Source organism: Urocampus carinirostris, chromosome 3 (assembly GCF_059441175.1).
Source record: "Urocampus carinirostris isolate Australia breed hairy pipefish chromosome 3, RoL_Ucar_1.0, whole genome shotgun sequence".
Taxonomy (NCBI): Eukaryota; Metazoa; Chordata; class Actinopteri; order Syngnathiformes; family Syngnathidae; genus Urocampus; species Urocampus carinirostris.
Window position 1 is genome coordinate 65,826,155 of NC_142351.1, and position 19,781 is coordinate 65,845,935.

Consider the following 19,781-nt stretch of genomic DNA (forward strand, 5'->3'; position numbering starts at 1 on the left):
GGCAAACGACATTTCGTTGCTTCGAGTCATTGTTGTGGCGGTTGTCGAGTGAAAGAGAAGTATGCCTCCGGAAAAACAGTTGGTATTAGGTGCAAATCAACAAAAAATTTGTAATTTCTTCAGTGTCAGTAATAAGTCGAAACATAATACAGAAAGTGGTAACAACGGCAATAATTCCGGCACGAAAAAACGGCGGAGAAATTCTTGAGAAGATCGTGCAGGCAAGGGAAAACGTGTGTTGAAGCGAACTATTCGACGAAAGAAAATAAACAAAATAATACTCCTATCAAGAAAAGGACTTTTCTGCAAAAATTGACTAAATTATATTCCCGGTTACGCTATGAGGAGCATGATAATGGAGGATACATGATCTGTAATGCGTGCACCCAGCAACACAACACCACCAGCTTATTAAGGTGCATTTTACTAAACAATTGGACCTTGAGAAAGCATTACAACAGTGATGGGACAGCAAACCACAAAGAATATATTAAATGAAAAATCTGAAGTGATTAAAACTGCATGAATATATAGAATAATATTTCAGCAATACTATTTTGTACAATGTACAATATCTTTGAGAACTGAAAAATCTGAAGTAATAACTGCTTTGTATAACCAATTAAGTGTGATGGTTAAAATTGAATGAAAATAGATTTATATTATATATTTGTCGCCGATTTAAAATTTCAACCTCGATAACACTAAATTTTGGGGACCCATAGATCTCTGTCGGGACCCATAGATTTTTGGGCATGCGAGTCCCCGGGACCCATCACTTTTCAGTGTTAAAATGAACACTGGACATGTTACCAAATATTAGGGCTGCTGTATGAATATTTTTGACCCAAGTCATAAAAGAACCAAACCTCGTGAATGTTTTATTGTGACAATGAACTATCTGATCCAATCACTTCATCAAAGAAAATTCAAAATTTTATATATATATATATATATATATATATATATATATATATATATATATATATATATATATATATATATATATATATATATATATATATATATATATATATATAATATGTGTGTGTATATATATATATATATATATATTATATCAGTCTTGTGTTTTTGTTTATATGGTAGCGATGGCCCTCGGAAGAAACTGTTTCCTGAGCCTGTTTGTCCTTGTTCTAAGAAATATGTAGTTTGCCAGAGCGCAGCAAATCAAGGAGGTGATGGCTAGGGTGAGAGGAGTCTTTAAAAATGTTGTTGGTAAAATCCTGCCCACTGGGTATAGAGCAGTCAATGACTTCCTGGGCTGTGTTGATTACCAAGGTTTTCCTGTCCACACCATGCTCCCAACATACCACAACGTAATGCCCTATTCCAGTATGTTCTCCCCTGTGGCTCTGAAGTGATGAATATATGTAGATAATTTTACATTTCTGATTTTAGTTCAAATAAAAACGTAATGACAAAGCAACTACCCCACCCCGATTGACGCCAAAGTCGTTTATTCTCGCGATATCTCGTCACGCCCGCCCACCTGTTAGTTCCAAGATGGCGAATTAAAAGCATCGCGCATTCGAGGTAAGCACGAATATCTTCAGCTTTTAGCCCCTGTTTGTTTTCCAAGACAGTTGGTTGCATGTTATTATATCAAATATGATTCTGCTGGAAACTGAATATATTTTCTTCCTCATTAAATGGAAGATGCCGTTTTAAGGACTCGTACCCGGTGGCCTTTGCGCCTGAAGCGCCATTTTCAATGTAGCCGTGATGGCTAGCTTAGCAAGCTAAGCTAACTGCTCCCGACGTCAACTTTGTGTGCGTTTGTCACGGCAATGAAAATACTATAACCGGGCATAACGTACAATAGGTTGTATGTGTCTCGGTTACCTTAGTGCTCATTTGCTTTTATTCTTGCCTTGGTTTACAGAAGCAACTGGTGACATTAGCTCATAAGGAATTACGGTAACGATAGGAATATCTGACGTTATGTCCCATTTAGTTCAACAATCCTAGAAGTATATTCTAACGGGCCTGTGATGTATGCATTGATCTTTGGAACTACCCAAAAGGTTCATAATGGATACTTCGATGACGTGTGTGATTATTTTCAAGTATTGAGAAAATAAAAAAGGGATGGTGCGTATTGTTTGCCCATTAAATGTTGCTATATTTTTTCTTGCGCAGTGTGACAACGTTACTCACTACGTCTTCCAAAAAGTTACTGAAAATATTATTTTCTATATAGTAAAATTAGTTACTACGGATAGTACATATTTCTGTTTACTTTAAAAAGATGTGGTACATCAAAGAATTTTAGATTTTCTGAGCAGAATTTTAGTCTGTTCACTATAGAAGAACAGAGCCACTATGTTACATTATTGCACCTCACTAGCAACAGATTTATCCTACACTTGAAGTGCAACACATAGAAACCGTGAACGATATAACTATCATCAGTAAAAAACATAAAAATAGTTTAATAAATTAAATCCAACTCTGACAACCTGAGCCAAAGGGTCAAGTATACATATGCTAATGTACTTCCAAGTATTTTCACACTTCAATTAAAGTGTTTAACCATGCAGTTTATAATAAACTGGACAATTCCTGTGGCAATTGTAAGAGTTGTGATTGATCTGGAAGATGATCCCGGCATGTATATATAACCCCGGTTGTTAGCATTATGAGTTAGCATAAAGTTTTTAACTCAGAAAGATGTTTCTGTCATTTTTTACTTGGTTCTGTGGGGGGGGGGACGCCCCCCCACACACACACACCCCTGGTACTGGCAAGTTCATTTGAGATGGGCCCACAACCGTTAGCAACAAGGATATGCCTTGTGGAGGTCTAAAAAAACACAATCATGGTAATAACTTAGTAATAACACTGTTCTCATCTCATTAGCTGTACCGCTTATCCTCATTAGGGTCGCGGGGGGGCTGGAGCCCATCCCAGCCATCTCCGGGCAGTGGGCAGGGGACACCCTGAACTGGTTGCCAGCCAATCGCAGGGCACACAGGGACAGACAACTCATTCGCTCATTCACACCTATGGACAATTTGGACCGGCCAATTCACCTGAAATGCATGTTTTTGGAACGTGGGAGGATTAAAAGATTCAAAATGTACATGTTCAAAAGGAATGAGCCTTTCTATTTGAATCGGCCCATCCGTAATGCATTGAGCCCATTCAATTTCCTGAGTCGTTAGCATATTAGAATTAGAATAAATTTTCAGCATGAAGAAGTTAGCATTTAACCGTTAGCATCACTTTTTAGCATGTCTCCATTAGCATAACTCATCAACATGAGGCCATTAGCATAATTTGTAAATATGAAGTCGTTAAAATATTGCCATTACCAACATTTTTTAGCATGAAGAACTTAGCATTTAGCCGTTAGTATCAATTTTTAGCATGTATATGTTAGCATAACTCATCAACAAAAGCTCATTAGCATAATTAGTAAATATCTCATCTCATCTCATTAGCTGCACCGCTTATCCTCAGTAGGGTCGCAGGGGTGCCTGGAGCCCATCCCAGCAATCATCAGTCAGTGGGCAGGGGACACAGGGACAGACAGCTCGCTCGCTCGCTCATTCTCACCTAGGGACAATTTGGACCGGCCAATTAACCTGAAATGCATGTCTTTGGAATGTGGGAGGAAACCGGAGTGCCCGGAGGAAACCCACGTAAGCACGGGGAGAACATACAAACTCCGCACAGGAGGTCCGGTAGCTGGATTTGAACTCACACAGGAGGTTCCCAAGACCTTAGAACTGTGCCGCACACGCGCTAACCACTGCGCCGCCGTGCTGCCCAATCTGTAAATATGAAGTTGTTAAAATAAAGCCATTATCAAAAATTGTTAGCATTTAGCCGTTAGCATCACTTTTTAGAATGTATCTTTGCATAACTCATTAACATGAGGCCATTAGCATAATTTGTAAATATGAAGTCGTTAAAATATAGCCATTACCAAAATTTGTTACTATTAAGAAGTTGGCATTGCCGACAGTGTTTAGAGCTAGCTTGCGCTAATACTTGGGCTGGCTGTGCCAGCCCAACTCGTCACCAACAGTTTTTACAGCTAGCATAAGTAAGCATAGCATCAACCTCTCATCGCTACGCCAGCCCAACTGACCACCAACAGTGTTTACAGCTAGCTTGCGCTAATGCTTGGGCTGGCTATGCCAGCCCAACACTTTGCTAGCGGCGCACATAGCTGTTAGCATCGTCTCTCTAGCATACACTCTTTGGAATTCACCATTTACCCATGGTTAAAGGTAATGTGGGTCTGGCCCCTTCAAGCCACCCTGGACAGTCCCTGATTACTATGACTACCCTCAGGAAAGCCCTGGTTGCCATGGCTACCCATTGAATTGTATGTATTCTGGATGGGAGATTCTCAAAACCCATTATTTCGGATGGGGACTTTTTTTGAGACTTGTATCGCTTATCCATATTGTCGCACGAGAGTCCTGATCGGGCCGGAATTTTTAGTATATGGATCGTTGGGCTACTCCAAAAGCACTGGGAGGAGTTCCACACGGAATTTTGGCGGAAGAAGATGGATATAATAATAATAGATAATAAGCAATCAACTCTCACAACATGAGGCAACTGGTAAAATAGAAACAGGCAGATGCACTTAAATATTAGTGACTATCCAATCGCTCTCTCTACATCTCTCACTCCTCCCCTCTCTCCCTTGTCTCTATGCTCCCTCTATCCCTCTCCTTCCTGTCTATGATAGCTGACCAGACTTCTTTCAGTGAGGAGAGAGCAGCAGTTTTGGAACGATTTAGTGTTTATAGACGCAGGAACCACCGAGATAGAATCCTACGCTAGTTCCCTCCAAGTGAGCTGTAAAGTATTGTGAATTTATAAGCGCTCTTAACCTTGTTATTACTGTAGGACGTTCTCCATTGTATTAATGTAGATGGCTGCCGAGTTAGCTTGAATGAGAGCACAACAAAGAATAAGCAATAAGATAATCCTTTATTCGTCCCACAATGGGGAATTTTATTTTGTTACGGTAGTAAAAGACGATGAATAACAGTTAAAGAATATCGACAATATAAACAAGGAATAATTATAATTGAAAAAAAATACAAATTACGGATACTTAAAGTAACCAATCATTCAATCAAAACTCTTTATTTGTCCCCAAGGGGCAATTAAAAGGCTCACAGAGTAAGCCTACAGCATAAGAACAAATATTATATAATATATAGTTCCAAAGATGAATGCGACCACATCAAAGACCCGTTAGAATATACTTTTAGGATTGTTGAACTAATATATACCGGAGCCATATACCCTTAGTGGGAGGAGGCTAGAGTCAAGAACACATTCACATTCTTGACTCTTTCTGGGGGGTTGCTTCAGTGGAGGTGATTCCCACCCCCCTAGTTTAACCCAACTGATGTATTCCAAGCCCTAATGCCGGGCGCCAAGCAGGAAGGCAATTGGAAACAATGTTGTAAGTGTTAGGTATGACCCAGCCGAGGCTCGAACCAGTAACCTCCCAGTCTCGGGGCAGGCGCCCTACTTCCAAGCCCACTGATCCTTAGATATAGTTCAATGAAAAATAGGTATCGATTCCACTATGTGAAAGAAATACTAATTTCTCGGCCTGCTATTTTGCACGTTGATTTGACACGATGTGTCCCCAGCAAAAATGATGCGTCTAGGACGCTGGGACGCGGGCAAACGAGAACACTGATATATATATATATATATATATATATATATACTGGACTGTCTCAGAAAATTAGAATATTGTGATAAAGTTCTTTATTTTCTGTAATGCAATTAAAAAAACAAAAATGTCATACATTCTGGATTCATTACACATCAACTGAACTATTTCAAGCCTTTTATTATTTTAATATTGCTGAATTTGGCTTACAGCTTAAGAAAACTCAAAAATCCTATCTCAAAAAATTAGAATATCATGAAAAAGTATACAAGTAGGCTATTCAACTAATCACCTGAATCATCTAATTAACTCGAAACACCTTGCGAGGGTTTCCTGAGCCTTAAAAACACTCAGCTTGGTTCGGTAAACTAAATCACAAGTATGGGGAAGACTGCTGATCTGTCTGCTGTCCAGAGGACCATCATTGATACCCTCCATCAGGAGGGTAAGACACAAAAAGAAATTTCTCAAAGAGCAGGCTGTTCACAGAGTGCAGTTTCAAAGCATATCCACAAAAAGTCTGTTGGAAGGGAAAAATGTGGCCGGAAACGCTGCACAACCAAGAGAGATGACCGCAGCCTTAACAAAATTGTGAAGAAGAGCCGCTTCCAGAATTTGGGGGAGCTTCAAAGACAGTGGGCTGAAGCTGGAGTCCAGGAATCAAAAGCCACAGTTCACAGACGTGTCCGGGAAATGGGCTACAATAGCCGTATTCTCATGGTCAAGCCACTTCTGAACTCAAGACATCGGAAGAAGCGTCTGACTTGGGCTATGGAGAAGAAGCACTGGACAGTTGCAGAGTGGTCCAAAGTCCTCTTTTAAGACGAAAGCAAGTTTTGCATTTCATTTGGAAGTCAAGGCGCCAGAGTCTGGAGAAAGGCTGGAGAGGAGCAAAATCCAAGTTGCTTGAAATCCAGTGTGAAGTTCCCACAGTCAGCAATGGTTTGGGGAGCCATGTCAGCTGCTGGTGTTGGTCCACTGTGTTTCATCAAGTCCAGAGTAAATGCAACTGTGTACCAAGAGATTTTAGAGCACTACATGCTTCCATCTGCTGAAAAGCTCTATGGAGATGAGGATTTCATTTTCCAGCATGATCTGGCACCTGCCCACAGTGCCAAAACCACCAGTAACTGGTGCACTGACCATGGCATCACTGTCCTTGATTGGCCTGCTAATTCCCCTGACCTGAACCCCATTGAGAATTTGTGGGGTATAGTTAAGAAGAAGATGAAAGACACCAGACCTACAAATGCAAATGAGCTGAAGGCCGCTATCGAAGCATCCTGGGCATCAATAACACCTCAGCAATGCCACAGGCTGATTGCCTCCATGCCACGCCGGATTGATGCAGTAATCCGTGCAAAAGGATTCCCAACCAAGTACTGAGTGCATCAATGGACATTTTCAAATGTTTGATTTAGTTTTGCTGTTATAAAATTATTTTTTTACTTGGTCTGAGGAAGTATTCTATTATTTTGAGATAGGAATTTTGAGTTTTTTTCAGCTGTAAGCCAAAATCAGCAATATTCAAATAATAAAAGGCTTGAAATAGTTCAGTTGATGTGTAATGAATCCAGAATGTATGACATTTTTGTTTTTTTAATTGCATTACAGAAAATAAAGAACTTTATCACAATATTCGAATTTTCTGAGACAGTCCAGTATATATATATAAACACAAAGTGAATACAGCAGCAAAGCAGAAATTGTCTATTTGCTTCTCTTCAAGTTTAAAGATTTGAACACATTTAAAGTAAATGCAGCTAACATCCCCTTGATGTTATTCATTCATTCATTACCTGCACCGCTAATCCTTAGTAGGGTCGCGGGGTCTTGATATAATATTCTTTGAAAACAGCCAGTCACTTACAGTCTCCTTTTTTGTATATTTACAGTCGCCATGGCGTAAATGGGGTGGGCTAAATTTCTCACAGAAAGCCAAGGGCAAGGTGGCCAAAGGGCTGCTACCATCATCTGGTGAAATGGTGATTTTTCTTTTTTTTTATTCAAATTTATTTCATACCGCAGTCAACATTTCTGCTGGGCCACATATTATTAATTTTATGACAGGCCGCAGGCCAGTAATAATTTGATCACGGGCTGCTACGGACTTTGGACATGCTGGGTTTAAGGTTTGGATGGCTCCGAAGAAACGGCGCCTGTGAGTGTTTGTTTCAAAAGGATATGTCGCATCTGCCATTGAGCAGGTGATCAAAAAAAGCCTATGATTTTCTTGGTTTTGTTGATGACCCTAGGGCTAGATTAGGACTGCAGAGCTTAAAGCTACATTGAATTAAATGTTTTTGTGAGATTGTTCATATTTCCAACTGAATACGACTTGTATGTGATATTCTTGACTTTTATGCAATCTCCTGCGTGAATGCCATAGTGTCCTGCATGCGCAGAAGAAAACACGTGATGTCACACGCAATGCGCTTAGTGTTTGTGGAATTACTCGTGGATGCTAACGGCGGAGCGTATCTTGCAATTTGAAAGTTATTTTGTTACTAGAGGCTGAAAAGAGTTGTCTCCCAATTATTAATTAAATCCAAAACCTCACTTTCTTTCCGTTGAATGCTCTCATGTTTTTGTCCGCCATCATTGATTTATTTGCTTCCTCTCACCTCGTGAACACAGAATAGTGAGTTTGCCGCCTATTGATGACATGCAGGCCGCATTTATGCACCTCAACTATTCACAAAGCAGTCTCATGCTAAAAGATCTTATATGTATCGGATTTAGGACCGCATACAAAGTTTTCTGGGTCTTTTTTTTTTTTTTTTTTTTTACTGACTTTCTACCACTGGGAGGCACTAAATATTACACACTGTCCCTTTAATTATTTATTTTTTTAACATTTAAATTATATTGCTCCTAGTAAGCTTCATGTTTTTTTTTTTTTTACCTGCGAGTATTTTAAAGCACAGATACAGGTTTCCCTTTGTTTGGTCTTGATGTGTTTCAAGCCACCGTGTTTGATATATGACCAGCAGAGCACCGTTGTCTGCAGCTAAAGAAAACCTAATTGATCAATGTGTAGCAGCTCGATGCCAGGCAAACATGGCGGCAACCACCAGGTATCGATTCCACTATGTGAAAGAAATACTAATTTCTCGGCCTGCTATTTTTTCGGGTTAAGAATTAACAATGGTATTTATTATAGTTCATGGATTTTTTTCAAATGTTTTTTTTTTACTGAATGGAAGTCATCACCACTAGTAGGCACTATATATTACACACTGTCCTTTTCAGGTATAAAAAAATCGTATGAGTAAATAAACAATTCAATATTCTTCACTATACTTCAGGGCGCTTGTCACGTTTGTTTCTCAATTTCGAAAGATAATTTACGGATTTTTTTTTACAAACTAGTCACTTAAGCGCCGGAAGTAATCGCAGAAACCAACCAACGCGCACGCGCTTAAAAAATCTCGCGTAATTGAAAATAGTTTGTAAACACTGGTCAAAGAAAATTACATTTAAAAAATAATTTCCTCTCAGGGTAGGCAAAAAAAGTTTGACTTAAAACGGTATCAAGTTCTAATTGTAGTGAAATATCATATAAAAACGATCAAATCGTATCTGTTGACGGCTATGCGTCCGCTTAATACGTCACTTGAGGTTCTTATGAAGAAACGTATCACCGTCAGTGTACATCACTGTTGCGTATCGAATCAGTTGAGATCCAAGGGTGTTTTTATTGTATATTATTTTTAATACAATCGTCTGTGTGTGCGTGTGTCAGCGCGACGACAATGATTCAGCGACTTGATCCACGCGTCGCCGCTCGCTAGCTAGCTGTAGCCGGCCAGCTAGCGCGTGCTCCGGCTGCCGGATGAGTCAGGGGAAGCGCGGAACCAAGCCGCAGCCGACGCAGGTTAGCCCCGCTGCGATCGCTTCAATTCCACACCTGGAATGGTTTCGGACACCCGGTCATTGTTGTCGTTGTTGTCGAGAAGCGACACCATAAAAAGCTGCGTTTCTTTTTTCATTTGTCGGCCTACACAGCCCTAAGCTAAATTTATGCAATTGTCAAATCCGAATATCGTGCTGCCTTTCTTGACAGTTACGACTATGGCGACGTAAACAACGTTTTTGTTTTTATATCAGTTCCAGGATAATCTTTTTGTGGAATCCGCCCCAACTTGTTTGCATCTGAAGGCTTTAAAACCTGTACATGAAAGCACACTCGAGCGGCACAGGCTAACAGCAATTTTCGCTTCGTTCGCTTGTATCTATTAGATATAGACAAAATATACAAATAAGTGTTTTTCTACATCGATTGCTTCCGTATTTTCACCGAAAGACGTATAAATCACTATGTTAAAAGCGTCCACCTTTGCCAATCGGTTCGTGTTTGTCATCTAGCTGGTGTTAGCATGCTAATAAACTAGCAACGTAGCAGCAACTTTACGCTGTCATCGTTCGGTGATTGCGAGTTCAAGACATCCGAGGAATGGCGGGTGACCTCAGAATCCTACAACCGGGGACCTAAAAAGTAGTTACACGACTTCCCAGTTGAGTTGAATGCAACGTGTTACTAGCTAGTCAGCTGTTAATTAACTCTATTTGGAACAATTGTTTTATGATGACTGTAAAGGACTCTCTCAAAATCCCAATTTGGTGTGTTGTGTGTGTTTAACGACGGATAAGTATACTAAGATAGTTGAGTGATATTATTTAAGCATTTTGTCATTAAAAATGTTTAATCAATTTCTTCCTGACCCAGCAATATCATGAATTCCAACTCGTAATGCATTTTTTTGCTGCACTCTTCTAGGTAACGTGACTTAAACATGGGGATAAGTGACAACTTCCAAATCGTCTGTATGTATAGCTTACATCAGCAATTTTGATTTGCATCGTTATTAATGCAGAGTTTTTTCATCAGGAGCTTTTACCAAATCACCAAACATGAAGGTGGACAGAAGCAAGTTAAAGAAAACGCCGACAGAAGCTGTGAGTGTTATCAATTCAGTGTTCCATTGCAGACTGCATTCGAGATTCCGCTCTAAATGTCTATTTTTTAGGCTAATAGTATCACATTTTAAATATGCAGTTAAGTCTTTCACAGTAAAAAGTAGTCCATTTTCTATTCCAACAATACTTGTTTACATTTTAGAGAGGCATTCAAATAACTTGTGTTCCTTCCAAACAACAGCCTGCTGACTGCAGGATACTAATAGAGAAGTTAAAAGCATGCTCTGATGACCAACTGCTCATTGAACTACAGCACATCAAAACCTGGAATATTGGCAAGGTTTGGACCCCGCTGTTCCTCTTTGATTAATAATGATATGTTTTTGTACATTTCTGAATTGGTACAGCTTTTTTTTTTTTTTTTTTTTTTTTTTTTTTTTGCTGTGGAGTCATAGGTTGTGACGCTTACTTTTTTTTGTCTGTTTTTGCCAGTGTGAGTTATACCACTGGGTAGATCTGCTGGACCGCTTTGATGGCATTTTGTGTGATGCGGGCCAGACAGTTGAGAATATGTCGTGGCTGCTGGTGTGTGACCGGCCAGACAACAGCCAGCTCAAAGCCTTGCTTTTGGCAGTGCTCAACTTCACTGCATTACTCATCGAGTACAGCTTTTCCAGGCACCTTTACAGCTCCATAGAGGTGAGTCTTCAACAAAGATATTCTAACATAATCCATTTTGATGATTAAATCTTTTCAGAAATAACCAGCATAATAAACATTTGATCACATCTTCTTACTTTATAGCACTTAACAACACTGCTGGCTTCATGTGACATGCAAGTTGTCCTGTCCGTGCTGAACCTCTTATACGTGTTTAGTAAGCGGTCTAACTATATCACCAGACTCGGATCTGACAAAAGAACACCACTCTTGGCACGTCTGCAACATTTGGCAGAGGTTGACTCAACATTACTTTTTAAATTATTTCAGGTTTCATTTGAATAAAAATGAGTTTATTTTTGCGTTGCTTCCATTTACAGAGCTGGGGAGGAAAGGAAAATGGTTTTGGCCTAGCTGAGTGCTGCCGGGATCTCCTTATGACTGTAAATTACCTATTCTACAAGACTGTTTTATGTGTTGCTTCAATAATTTTTTTTTTTTCTACCCTCCCCCACCCAAATGGTGCTTGACCAGAAGTACCCTCCCAGTGCCACCACACTGCACTTTGAGTTCTATGCTGAACCGGCTCTTGAAGTCAAAGTGGAGAGGAAGGTAAAAACAAAGTTTTTTTCTTATGACAAAAAACATAATTTCTTCCTTGATTTTATCTATTTTAAAGCATACATCTAATTGTTTTTCCAACAGACAAGCAGTAACACGCTACACTATATTCATATTGAGCAACTTGACAAGGTATCCGCTGAATTTTGGCTTCTCTACAGAAATAAAACCATAATGCATAATTTTAAGCGTAATGTTTTTTTCCGTTTAGATATCAGACAGTCCATCTGAGATCATGGAATCGCTCACAGTTATGTACAACATACCGAAAGACAAGCAGACGCTGCTCTTCACCCACATTCGTCTTGCTCACGGCTTTTCAAATCACAAAAAGAGGCTACAGGCTGTGCAGGCCAGGCTTCATGCCATCTCAATATTAGGTGAGTAGAAATAATTAACTTTGGATTAAGAATCATGTATTGTTAAACCTGCACCAGCCACTACTCAAACTTGCTCTGTTTGACTTTGCTTTCTCAGTGTATTCAAATGCGCTTGGTGAGTCCACCAATAGTATTCTGTATAACGGCTTGATAGAGGAGCTGGTGGATGTATTGCAGATTACAGACAAACAGCTTGTGGTAAGTGCAATAGTTTCGTGTTGATGTGTGTATGTTGATCGTTAAAAAGATGTTAGTACTATTTTTTGGAAGTAGATTGAATATTATAATGAACGCCCCAAAAACGTGTTTTTTAACAATAGTAGTCTGCACAATTGTAGATACCATACTTGACGTGAAGTCATAACACAAATACTGTAAAAGGAATCCCCCTCTCCCTAAATACAACTCAACTGTCCCTGGTTAAAAAAAAAAACAATGTGGCGTCTCTTCTTTTGAAGACATTTTCAAGGTGTTCCAAATTACTGCTTCTAAGCTTGACTAAACCTCGCCAATTTTATAAGAACAGTCTCTCAAAAAAGATCTTCACTTTTTTTTTAACTCATCAAAACAGGTTGTGGTTGATAAATAAACATTTAATTTCAAACTCACTATTTGACTTTCAAGGACATCAAGGCGGCATCTCTGCGCACTTTAACATCCATTGTTCATTTGGAGAGAACGCCCAAGCTTTCCAACATCATCGACTGCACCGGCACCGCCTCCTACCATGGCTTCCTGCCTGTGTTGGTACGCAATTGTATACAGGCCATGATCGGTGAGTGTGACTATTCTCCTACAATTCAATGGACGTCTGATTATGAGTAGTTTTAATTTTCTATCCTTTGGTTCCCAGATCCTTTGATGGAGCCTTACCCACATCAGTTTGCTACGGCACTCTTTTCTTTCCTCTATCATTTGGCCAGCTATGATGCTGGGGGTGAAGCCCTTGTCTCTTGTGGAATGATGGAAGCCCTGCTCAAGGTATAGAATGCTGCTTTAACTTGTCCTCCTTTTTTCAATAGCATTATTATTCTATGCAGGTGATCAAATTTCTGGGAGACGAACAGGACCAGATCACTTTTGTTACAAGGGCAGTCCGTGTCGTGGACCTCATCACTAACCTGGACATGGCTGCTTTTCAGTCACACAGTGGCCTTTCAATTTTCATCTGCAGGCTAGAGGTTTGAGATGTTTTTTTAGCAAAATTGATATTTTAAGCCAAATGGCCATAAATCAATATTGCCTTCTCCAAAACATGCAGCATGAGGTGGACCTGTCCAGGAAAGAGTGCCCATTCGTCATTAAGCCAAAGATCCGAAGGCCAAGGCCTACTGTCGAGTCTGAGGACATGGATACCGACATGGAGAGTAAGTCGGCTGCAGTTAATTTATTTTTGAAAACGTATACGCTAAACAAATTAAGATTTTTTTTTTTGGGCTACACATTACACAAAGCAATTATATGCAAATTGTGTTAGACCTGCATTCATTTGAAACACTAAATATTTACCAAACATTTATTACATTTTCTCAAAAAAGCCTTTTAAGGTTTAAGGTTGAAGATGGCGGCGCGCGCGAGTGCAGCAGCTTCACATGTGTCTCCAGTAAATCTTTTTACTTTTAGTGTTCTTTTATTGCCCAATTTCGTTGTCACAATATGTTAACCCATTTTGTAACAATGACAATAAAGGTATATTCTATTCTATTCTAAACACAGTGGTAAACATGAACCTGCTTATTTTTTTTGTCCTGACATTAGTTTTTGTATATGGATGTTTGCTTAAAAAACTAGTTTTAAAACCAATGGGCGCACCATGTTTAAAGCCGCAGTCTCAGTTGCTGGTTCTATTTCTGTATCCACACATGCATATGGCGCACCTGATTAATGGGCGCTGGTGTCCTCTGCTATGTTTGCTATACAACAACACAGACAATTATATAAGTCTGCATATTTAGAAATACATTGGGAACAAAACTGAGTTAGCCTGTTGTTTAAGTATTGATTACTAAAAAAAAAATAATTATCAATAGGCACAGGCATGGTAAAACATACGGATAAAAAAAAACAAACTGGCACAAAATAGAGTTTGGTACTCTACTCACATTTTTTACCAGTAATTGTTATCAATAAACCGATCGAGTTCTCACCTTCTGTTTTTTCTCTGAATAGTTGCGCTAAATCTCCATCAAACATGCTAGGTTCACTTTTTTCTCTTAGTGACTTTTCGTGCCGGTCGGCTCCTCGGAAATGAAGCCGGTTTTTGCAAAAGCTCGGACAACTGTCCCAGCAGACAAGTTAGCCCAAGCATCTACAATCAATATTCAAATTGTGGCATAAACACGCCCAGTGCTGCTTTTCTACTTTAAGTGGAACTGTGGTCTCCGTTGCTCCACTGTGCCTTACTTTGAACAGTCGGTTCCCACCAATCTCTAAGTTGACGTTCCACACCTCACCCATTAGCATTCTCATGGTGTTGTCTATTACATCCGCCTTACAACACTCAGGACGTACCGCACTTTTTGAAGAAAATCTTAAGACGTTTATGCGTGCCCTATGGCAGTGTTTTTCAACCTTTTATGAGCCAGGTTGGAAAAAATTTGCGGCACATCACTAACCAAAAATATTTTAAAATTACACCGGACAGTATGTTTAATTACAATATTATAATACCCCCAGTTTTTACGGTACAGACACTTGACAATGACATAATATTTGCAGAAAATGATTCATAAATATTCTATAAAATTTTAAGTTTTAAAAAGTGACATTGGATAATTTCTCACGGCACACCTGACGATCCCTCACGGCACACTAGTGTGTCGCGCCACAGTGGTTGAAAATCACTTCCCTATGGTAGTAAAATACGGTGATTGATGATTCCATAAAAATATTCCAAATATTTATTTGTACTGTCTTACAATCAAATTCAACAGCATCCGAGGTTGCTTCAGAAAACAGCCCTGGACCATCAACGTCCTCTGCTTCCAGACCAGAAGTGGAGCAGCGAACATTTAACAGTACTGTACACACGCCCCGTACAGGTATCCATCGAATTGTAATAAACAATTCCCACATATTGCAAATGCATGAGTCGCATTTCTGACCTTTTCTGCAGGGACACAATGTATTCCCCAAAGGGCGGCTCTGTTAAAATCCATGCTAAATTTTCTCAAGAAAGCCATCCAGGACCCTGCATTCTCAGATGGCATTCGTCATGGTGAGTCATCCTCTTCACCCAGGGCTACATATTGACAGGGTTGGGTAGGGTTACTTTTACTTGATTACTTTCAATTACTTTTGGATTACTCCAATACCAAATATGCTAATAAAAGACAAAAGAAACTAAATATGAAAAAAATTATGACTCACAACACGTGGTAAGCTTTCTCTCCTCTTTTTGATCTCTTTGATCTCCAGCAAAACTAACATAAAATGCGACAAACAAAATGAAAATAAATCCAAACAGCTTGCGAACATCATTTTTGCCGTTCCATGTATTCCGTTACTCCCCAAGCCTGCACCAAATTTAGTAATTTTATTCATATTTAGTTTCTTTTCTTTTATTAGCGTTTTTGGTATTGGAGTAATCTAAAAGTAATTGAAAGTAATCCAGTTAAAGTAACCCTACCCAACCCTGCATATTGAGGCGTTGGCCAGTAGTATGGGCTCCTCACCTGCAGGAAAGATAACCGTAATCTTAAAAAGTCAAGTTCAATGTAAAGCAAGTGGAGCAGTCACACACATAGATTAACTGTATTATTATTTTCTGTCCATAAACCTACATTATATCCTCCCCTTGGCATACACTTCCTTCCTTAGTACAGGCAACCACAACAATGTGTGTTGATTTTAACCTAGTCGAATCTGGCATGGCAGTTGGATAATAGAGAAGTCACGTTAATTTGTATAGCCCTTAATTACTACACTTTCTTAAAGGGTTCATTTCCACTTGATGTGGTTGGATCATATATCAGCTAAATATTTTAACAACCAAGGCCTTTTTTATTTAGTTTTTTATTTTTTTTAGTTGGTATTTATCATTATTCTTATTATTAGTATTATTCTTATTTATTTGAAATTCTTTTAGTTGTCATGTTGATTTTGTTAGTTTATGCACAATATCCCTCTTCAAAGTAATTACACTCATTATGTACAGTCTATATTTTAGAATTGAATACTTCATATTAGAGGTGAATACTATTGGATAATTTTTATATTGGTCTACATATTATATATTTTGTCAACTGCTGAGCAACCGTAATTTCGCTGTGTACAATACCATAATAATAAAGGTGATTTTGATTCATAACGCAAGTGTATGCAGTCTGATGCTGTTTTTTTTCCCTCCCCTACAAGTCATGGATGGATCCTTGCCTACCTCACTCAAGCACATAATCAGTAATGCAGAATACTATGGACCCTCACTGTTCCTTCTCGGTAAGTTCCCTTAAACTCCTGGAGAATGCGGTTCTTTCTGCATTATGTTCATTCCATAATAATTCTGTTTTTCTTTCCCTTGTCCCTTTGGGTTTTTAGCCACCGAAGTTGTGACGGTGTTTGTGTTCCAGGAGCCATCCCTGCTTTCCTCGTTGCAGGACAATGGTCTCACGGATGTTATGCTCCATGCCCTGCTCATCAAAGACGTTAGTTCGGCAAGATACTTTATACATTTAAAATAACCTAAAGATTCTTAACTCATTCAGCGCCAGCCTCGCGCCAATCTTTGATGTCTTTAGCCGTCCATGGCAGCGAATGAGTTAAATTTGATGGGGGCACATTGTCATTGCGTTTGACCTTGAAATAATTGCAGTTAAACAAAGCTCTTTGTAAACTTTGACTCTAGGTTCCTGCTACTCGTGAGGTCCTGGGATCCCTCCCGAACGTGTTCAGTGCCTTGTGCCTGAATGCTCGAGGACTATTGTCCTTTGTTCAGTGTCAACCTTTTGAGCGCCTCTTCAAAGTGCTTTTGTCTCCCGACTACCTACCTGCAATGCGAAGGCGACGTAGTTCTGACCCTTTGGGTGCGTTCCATAGTCCTTGCCGTGTTAGTGGTTCTTTTTTTGCCTACTTTGATGATTAATTTTCTTCCTTTTTGCAGGAGATACTGCATCCAATTTGGGAAGTGCTGTTGATGAGTTAATGAGACACCAACCAACTTTGAAGACAGATGCCACTACTGCAATCATTAAGGTCGTTCTGAGTCTTCTCCCCTGATGTTCTGGCAATACCGTGAACCCTAACGGTTGATTCATAATTTTAGTTATTGGAGGAGATATGCAATTTGGGCCGAGCTCCAGAATATGTCTGCCAGAAACCGTCGATCCAGAAAGCAGACGGTACCGTGGCCGTGCCCCCAGCACGCTCTAGCCATGCTGCTGAGGAAGCGTCGAGTGAGGATGAAGAGGAAGAAGAGGCCCTCCACACATTCAACCAACAGCAGGGGGAAGCGGAAAGCAACAGACAGTCAGTTCCACTTAAATTGTATGAAATTTGGTGTCTATTTTAAGAGAGATACAGCTCCAATTATACAAATGTAATGACTTGGAAAATCTGTTCAGACGTTTTTACTCTACATCATTGTAACACTTAACTTATTTCAGGGTGGTGGGAACTGAAGAGCGAATACCAATTCCTTTAATGGATTACATTTTGAACGTGGTGAGTGTTGAAACGGGCGAATGATTTATTTATGTATGCCACAATTACTTTATTAACCCACCATGACTGTTTTTTTAGATGAAGTTTGTAGAATCCATTCTAAGTAATAACACGACGGATGACCACTGTCAGGAGTTTGTGAATCAGAAAGGCTTGCTACCTTTAGTCTCCATTCTGGGCTTGCCCAACTTGCCAATTGATTTTCCAACTTCTGCAGCCTGCCAAGCTGTTGCTGGAGTGTGCAAGTCAATTTTGGTGGGTACATTTCCGATTGAATTTACTTTTAACAAGTCGGCATTCAAAAATTAAAACTAAAACTTTGTTGTTTTTTAATTTTCAAAGACTCTCTCACATGAGCCTAAAGTACTTCAGGAGGGATTGTGCCAACTCGACACGATTCTGACATCTCTGGAGCCCCTTCATCGACCGATCGAGGTCCCGGGTGGATCTGTACTTTTGAGGGAGCTGGCCAATGCTGGGCACGTGACCGACGCAACATTGTCAGCTCGTGCCACTCCACTGCTGCATGCACTTACTGCTGCACACGCATACATCCTCATGTTCGTCCACACCTGTCGCGTCGGACAGGTAATACATTTCAGAGTTTATTTGATCACATTCTATCTGAAGTTTACCAAATGTTGCTGCTTTTCTTACACCAGTTAATTCAGCTGTTTCAATCTAGAACTGTTTACTGTTTGTCGTTGAAAAAGTTTTGATTGTGTGACAGCAACTATTGTTTGCATTTCAACAGAGTGAGATTAGGGCAATCTCAGTCAACCAGTGGGGATCCCAATTAGGTCTGAGTGTTCTCAACAAGCTGAGTCAGCTCTACTGCTCGCTAGTGTGGGAGAGCACAGTTTTGCTGTCCCTTTGCACGCCCAACAGGTATAATCACTATTGTCTCCACTTTTTTCTCATCATGGTCCACTATTACTTTCCTGACTTGTTGGTCATACAGTTTGCCTCCAGGCTGTGAGTTTGGGCAGGCGGACATGCAAAAACTCCTACCCAAAGAGGAAAAACCCAATAATAGTGCTGCAAATACTTCAGCCTCTGGCTCTAGGAGAGCAGGTACCCTTTTTAAATACAGCTATATTTACAGTTGTTGCCTGTATTTAAGAAACACACTTTGCCATCTATTTATGTCTATAGATTCAGAGCCAGAGCCTTCCAGTAGTGGATTGTTGGAAGGAATTGGTTTAGATAGTGATAGCTTGGCTCCCATGGAGACAGACGAACCCACCTCAACAGACCCCAAGACCAAGTCCAAGTTGACCCCAGCAATGGCTACACGCATTAAACAAATCAAACCCCTTCTCTCCGGTGAATCTTTTTTTCGTAACACAACAGATTTTGGATTATATCTATAACTTTTGCTGTTTTCAGCATCGTCTCGACTGGGGAGGGCACTTGCTGAGCTGTTTGGCCTTCTTGTAAAATTGTGCGTCGGCTCCCCTGTGCGCCAACGCCGTTCTCACCATGCCACAACCACGGGCACAACACCAACGCCTGCTGCCCGAGCTACTGCCTCTGCTCTTACGAAGCTTCTCACCAAGGGCTTGAGTTGGCAGCCCCCACCTTACACACCAACCCCTCGCTTCAGGTGAGACCTTTATGACGCTCAAAAAAGGAATGTCCGGAGTGTTTTATGAGCTTTTGTGCTGTGCATTTTTTAGGCTGACTTTTTTCATCTGCTCTGTTGGCTTCACATCTCCTATGCTGTTCGATGAAAGAAAGTACCCATACCACCTGATGCTGCAAAAGTTTTTCTGTTCGGGTGGACATGATGCCTTATTTGAGTAAGTAATTTGAGAACAAAATCTCAACCATCAAACAGGCATTGTGAATTGTGGGATAATCTT

At 40.0% G+C, this 19,781-nt stretch overlaps 1 protein-coding gene across 3 annotated transcripts in view; it reads left to right on the plus strand.

Annotated features, from left to right (window-relative positions):
• The first annotated feature begins 10,451 nt into the window (after positions 1–10,451).
• huwe1 (HECT, UBA and WWE domain containing E3 ubiquitin protein ligase 1) overlaps positions 10,452–19,781 on the plus strand; it is a 39,722-nt gene continuing 30,392 nt past the window's right edge. For all 3 annotated transcript variants that reach the window (XM_088333039.1, XM_088333040.1, XM_088333041.1), the window contains exons 1-29: positions 10,452–10,504; positions 10,569–10,636; positions 10,839–10,937; positions 11,090–11,296; positions 11,402–11,554; positions 11,638–11,700; positions 11,792–11,869; positions 11,963–12,010; positions 12,090–12,258; positions 12,356–12,456; positions 12,883–13,033; positions 13,112–13,239; positions 13,299–13,439; positions 13,520–13,625; positions 15,192–15,299; positions 15,374–15,475; positions 16,615–16,695; positions 16,795–16,901; positions 17,102–17,279; positions 17,357–17,448; positions 17,519–17,721; positions 17,859–17,916; positions 17,995–18,171; positions 18,259–18,504; positions 18,671–18,804; positions 18,878–18,990; positions 19,072–19,242; positions 19,306–19,522; positions 19,596–19,718. In XM_088333039.1, the coding sequence (XP_088189165.1) occupies positions 10,592–10,636; positions 10,839–10,937; positions 11,090–11,296; positions 11,402–11,554; positions 11,638–11,700; positions 11,792–11,869; positions 11,963–12,010; positions 12,090–12,258; positions 12,356–12,456; positions 12,883–13,033; positions 13,112–13,239; positions 13,299–13,439; positions 13,520–13,625; positions 15,192–15,299; positions 15,374–15,475; positions 16,615–16,695; positions 16,795–16,901; positions 17,102–17,279; positions 17,357–17,448; positions 17,519–17,721; positions 17,859–17,916; positions 17,995–18,171; positions 18,259–18,504; positions 18,671–18,804; positions 18,878–18,990; positions 19,072–19,242; positions 19,306–19,522; positions 19,596–19,718 (3,599 nt within the window). In that variant the 5' untranslated portion in view covers positions 10,452–10,504; positions 10,569–10,591. The remainder of the gene's footprint in view (positions 10,505–10,568; positions 10,637–10,838; positions 10,938–11,089; positions 11,297–11,401; positions 11,555–11,637; positions 11,701–11,791; positions 11,870–11,962; positions 12,011–12,089; positions 12,259–12,355; positions 12,457–12,882; positions 13,034–13,111; positions 13,240–13,298; positions 13,440–13,519; positions 13,626–15,191; positions 15,300–15,373; positions 15,476–16,614; positions 16,696–16,794; positions 16,902–17,101; positions 17,280–17,356; positions 17,449–17,518; positions 17,722–17,858; positions 17,917–17,994; positions 18,172–18,258; positions 18,505–18,670; positions 18,805–18,877; positions 18,991–19,071; positions 19,243–19,305; positions 19,523–19,595; positions 19,719–19,781) is intronic.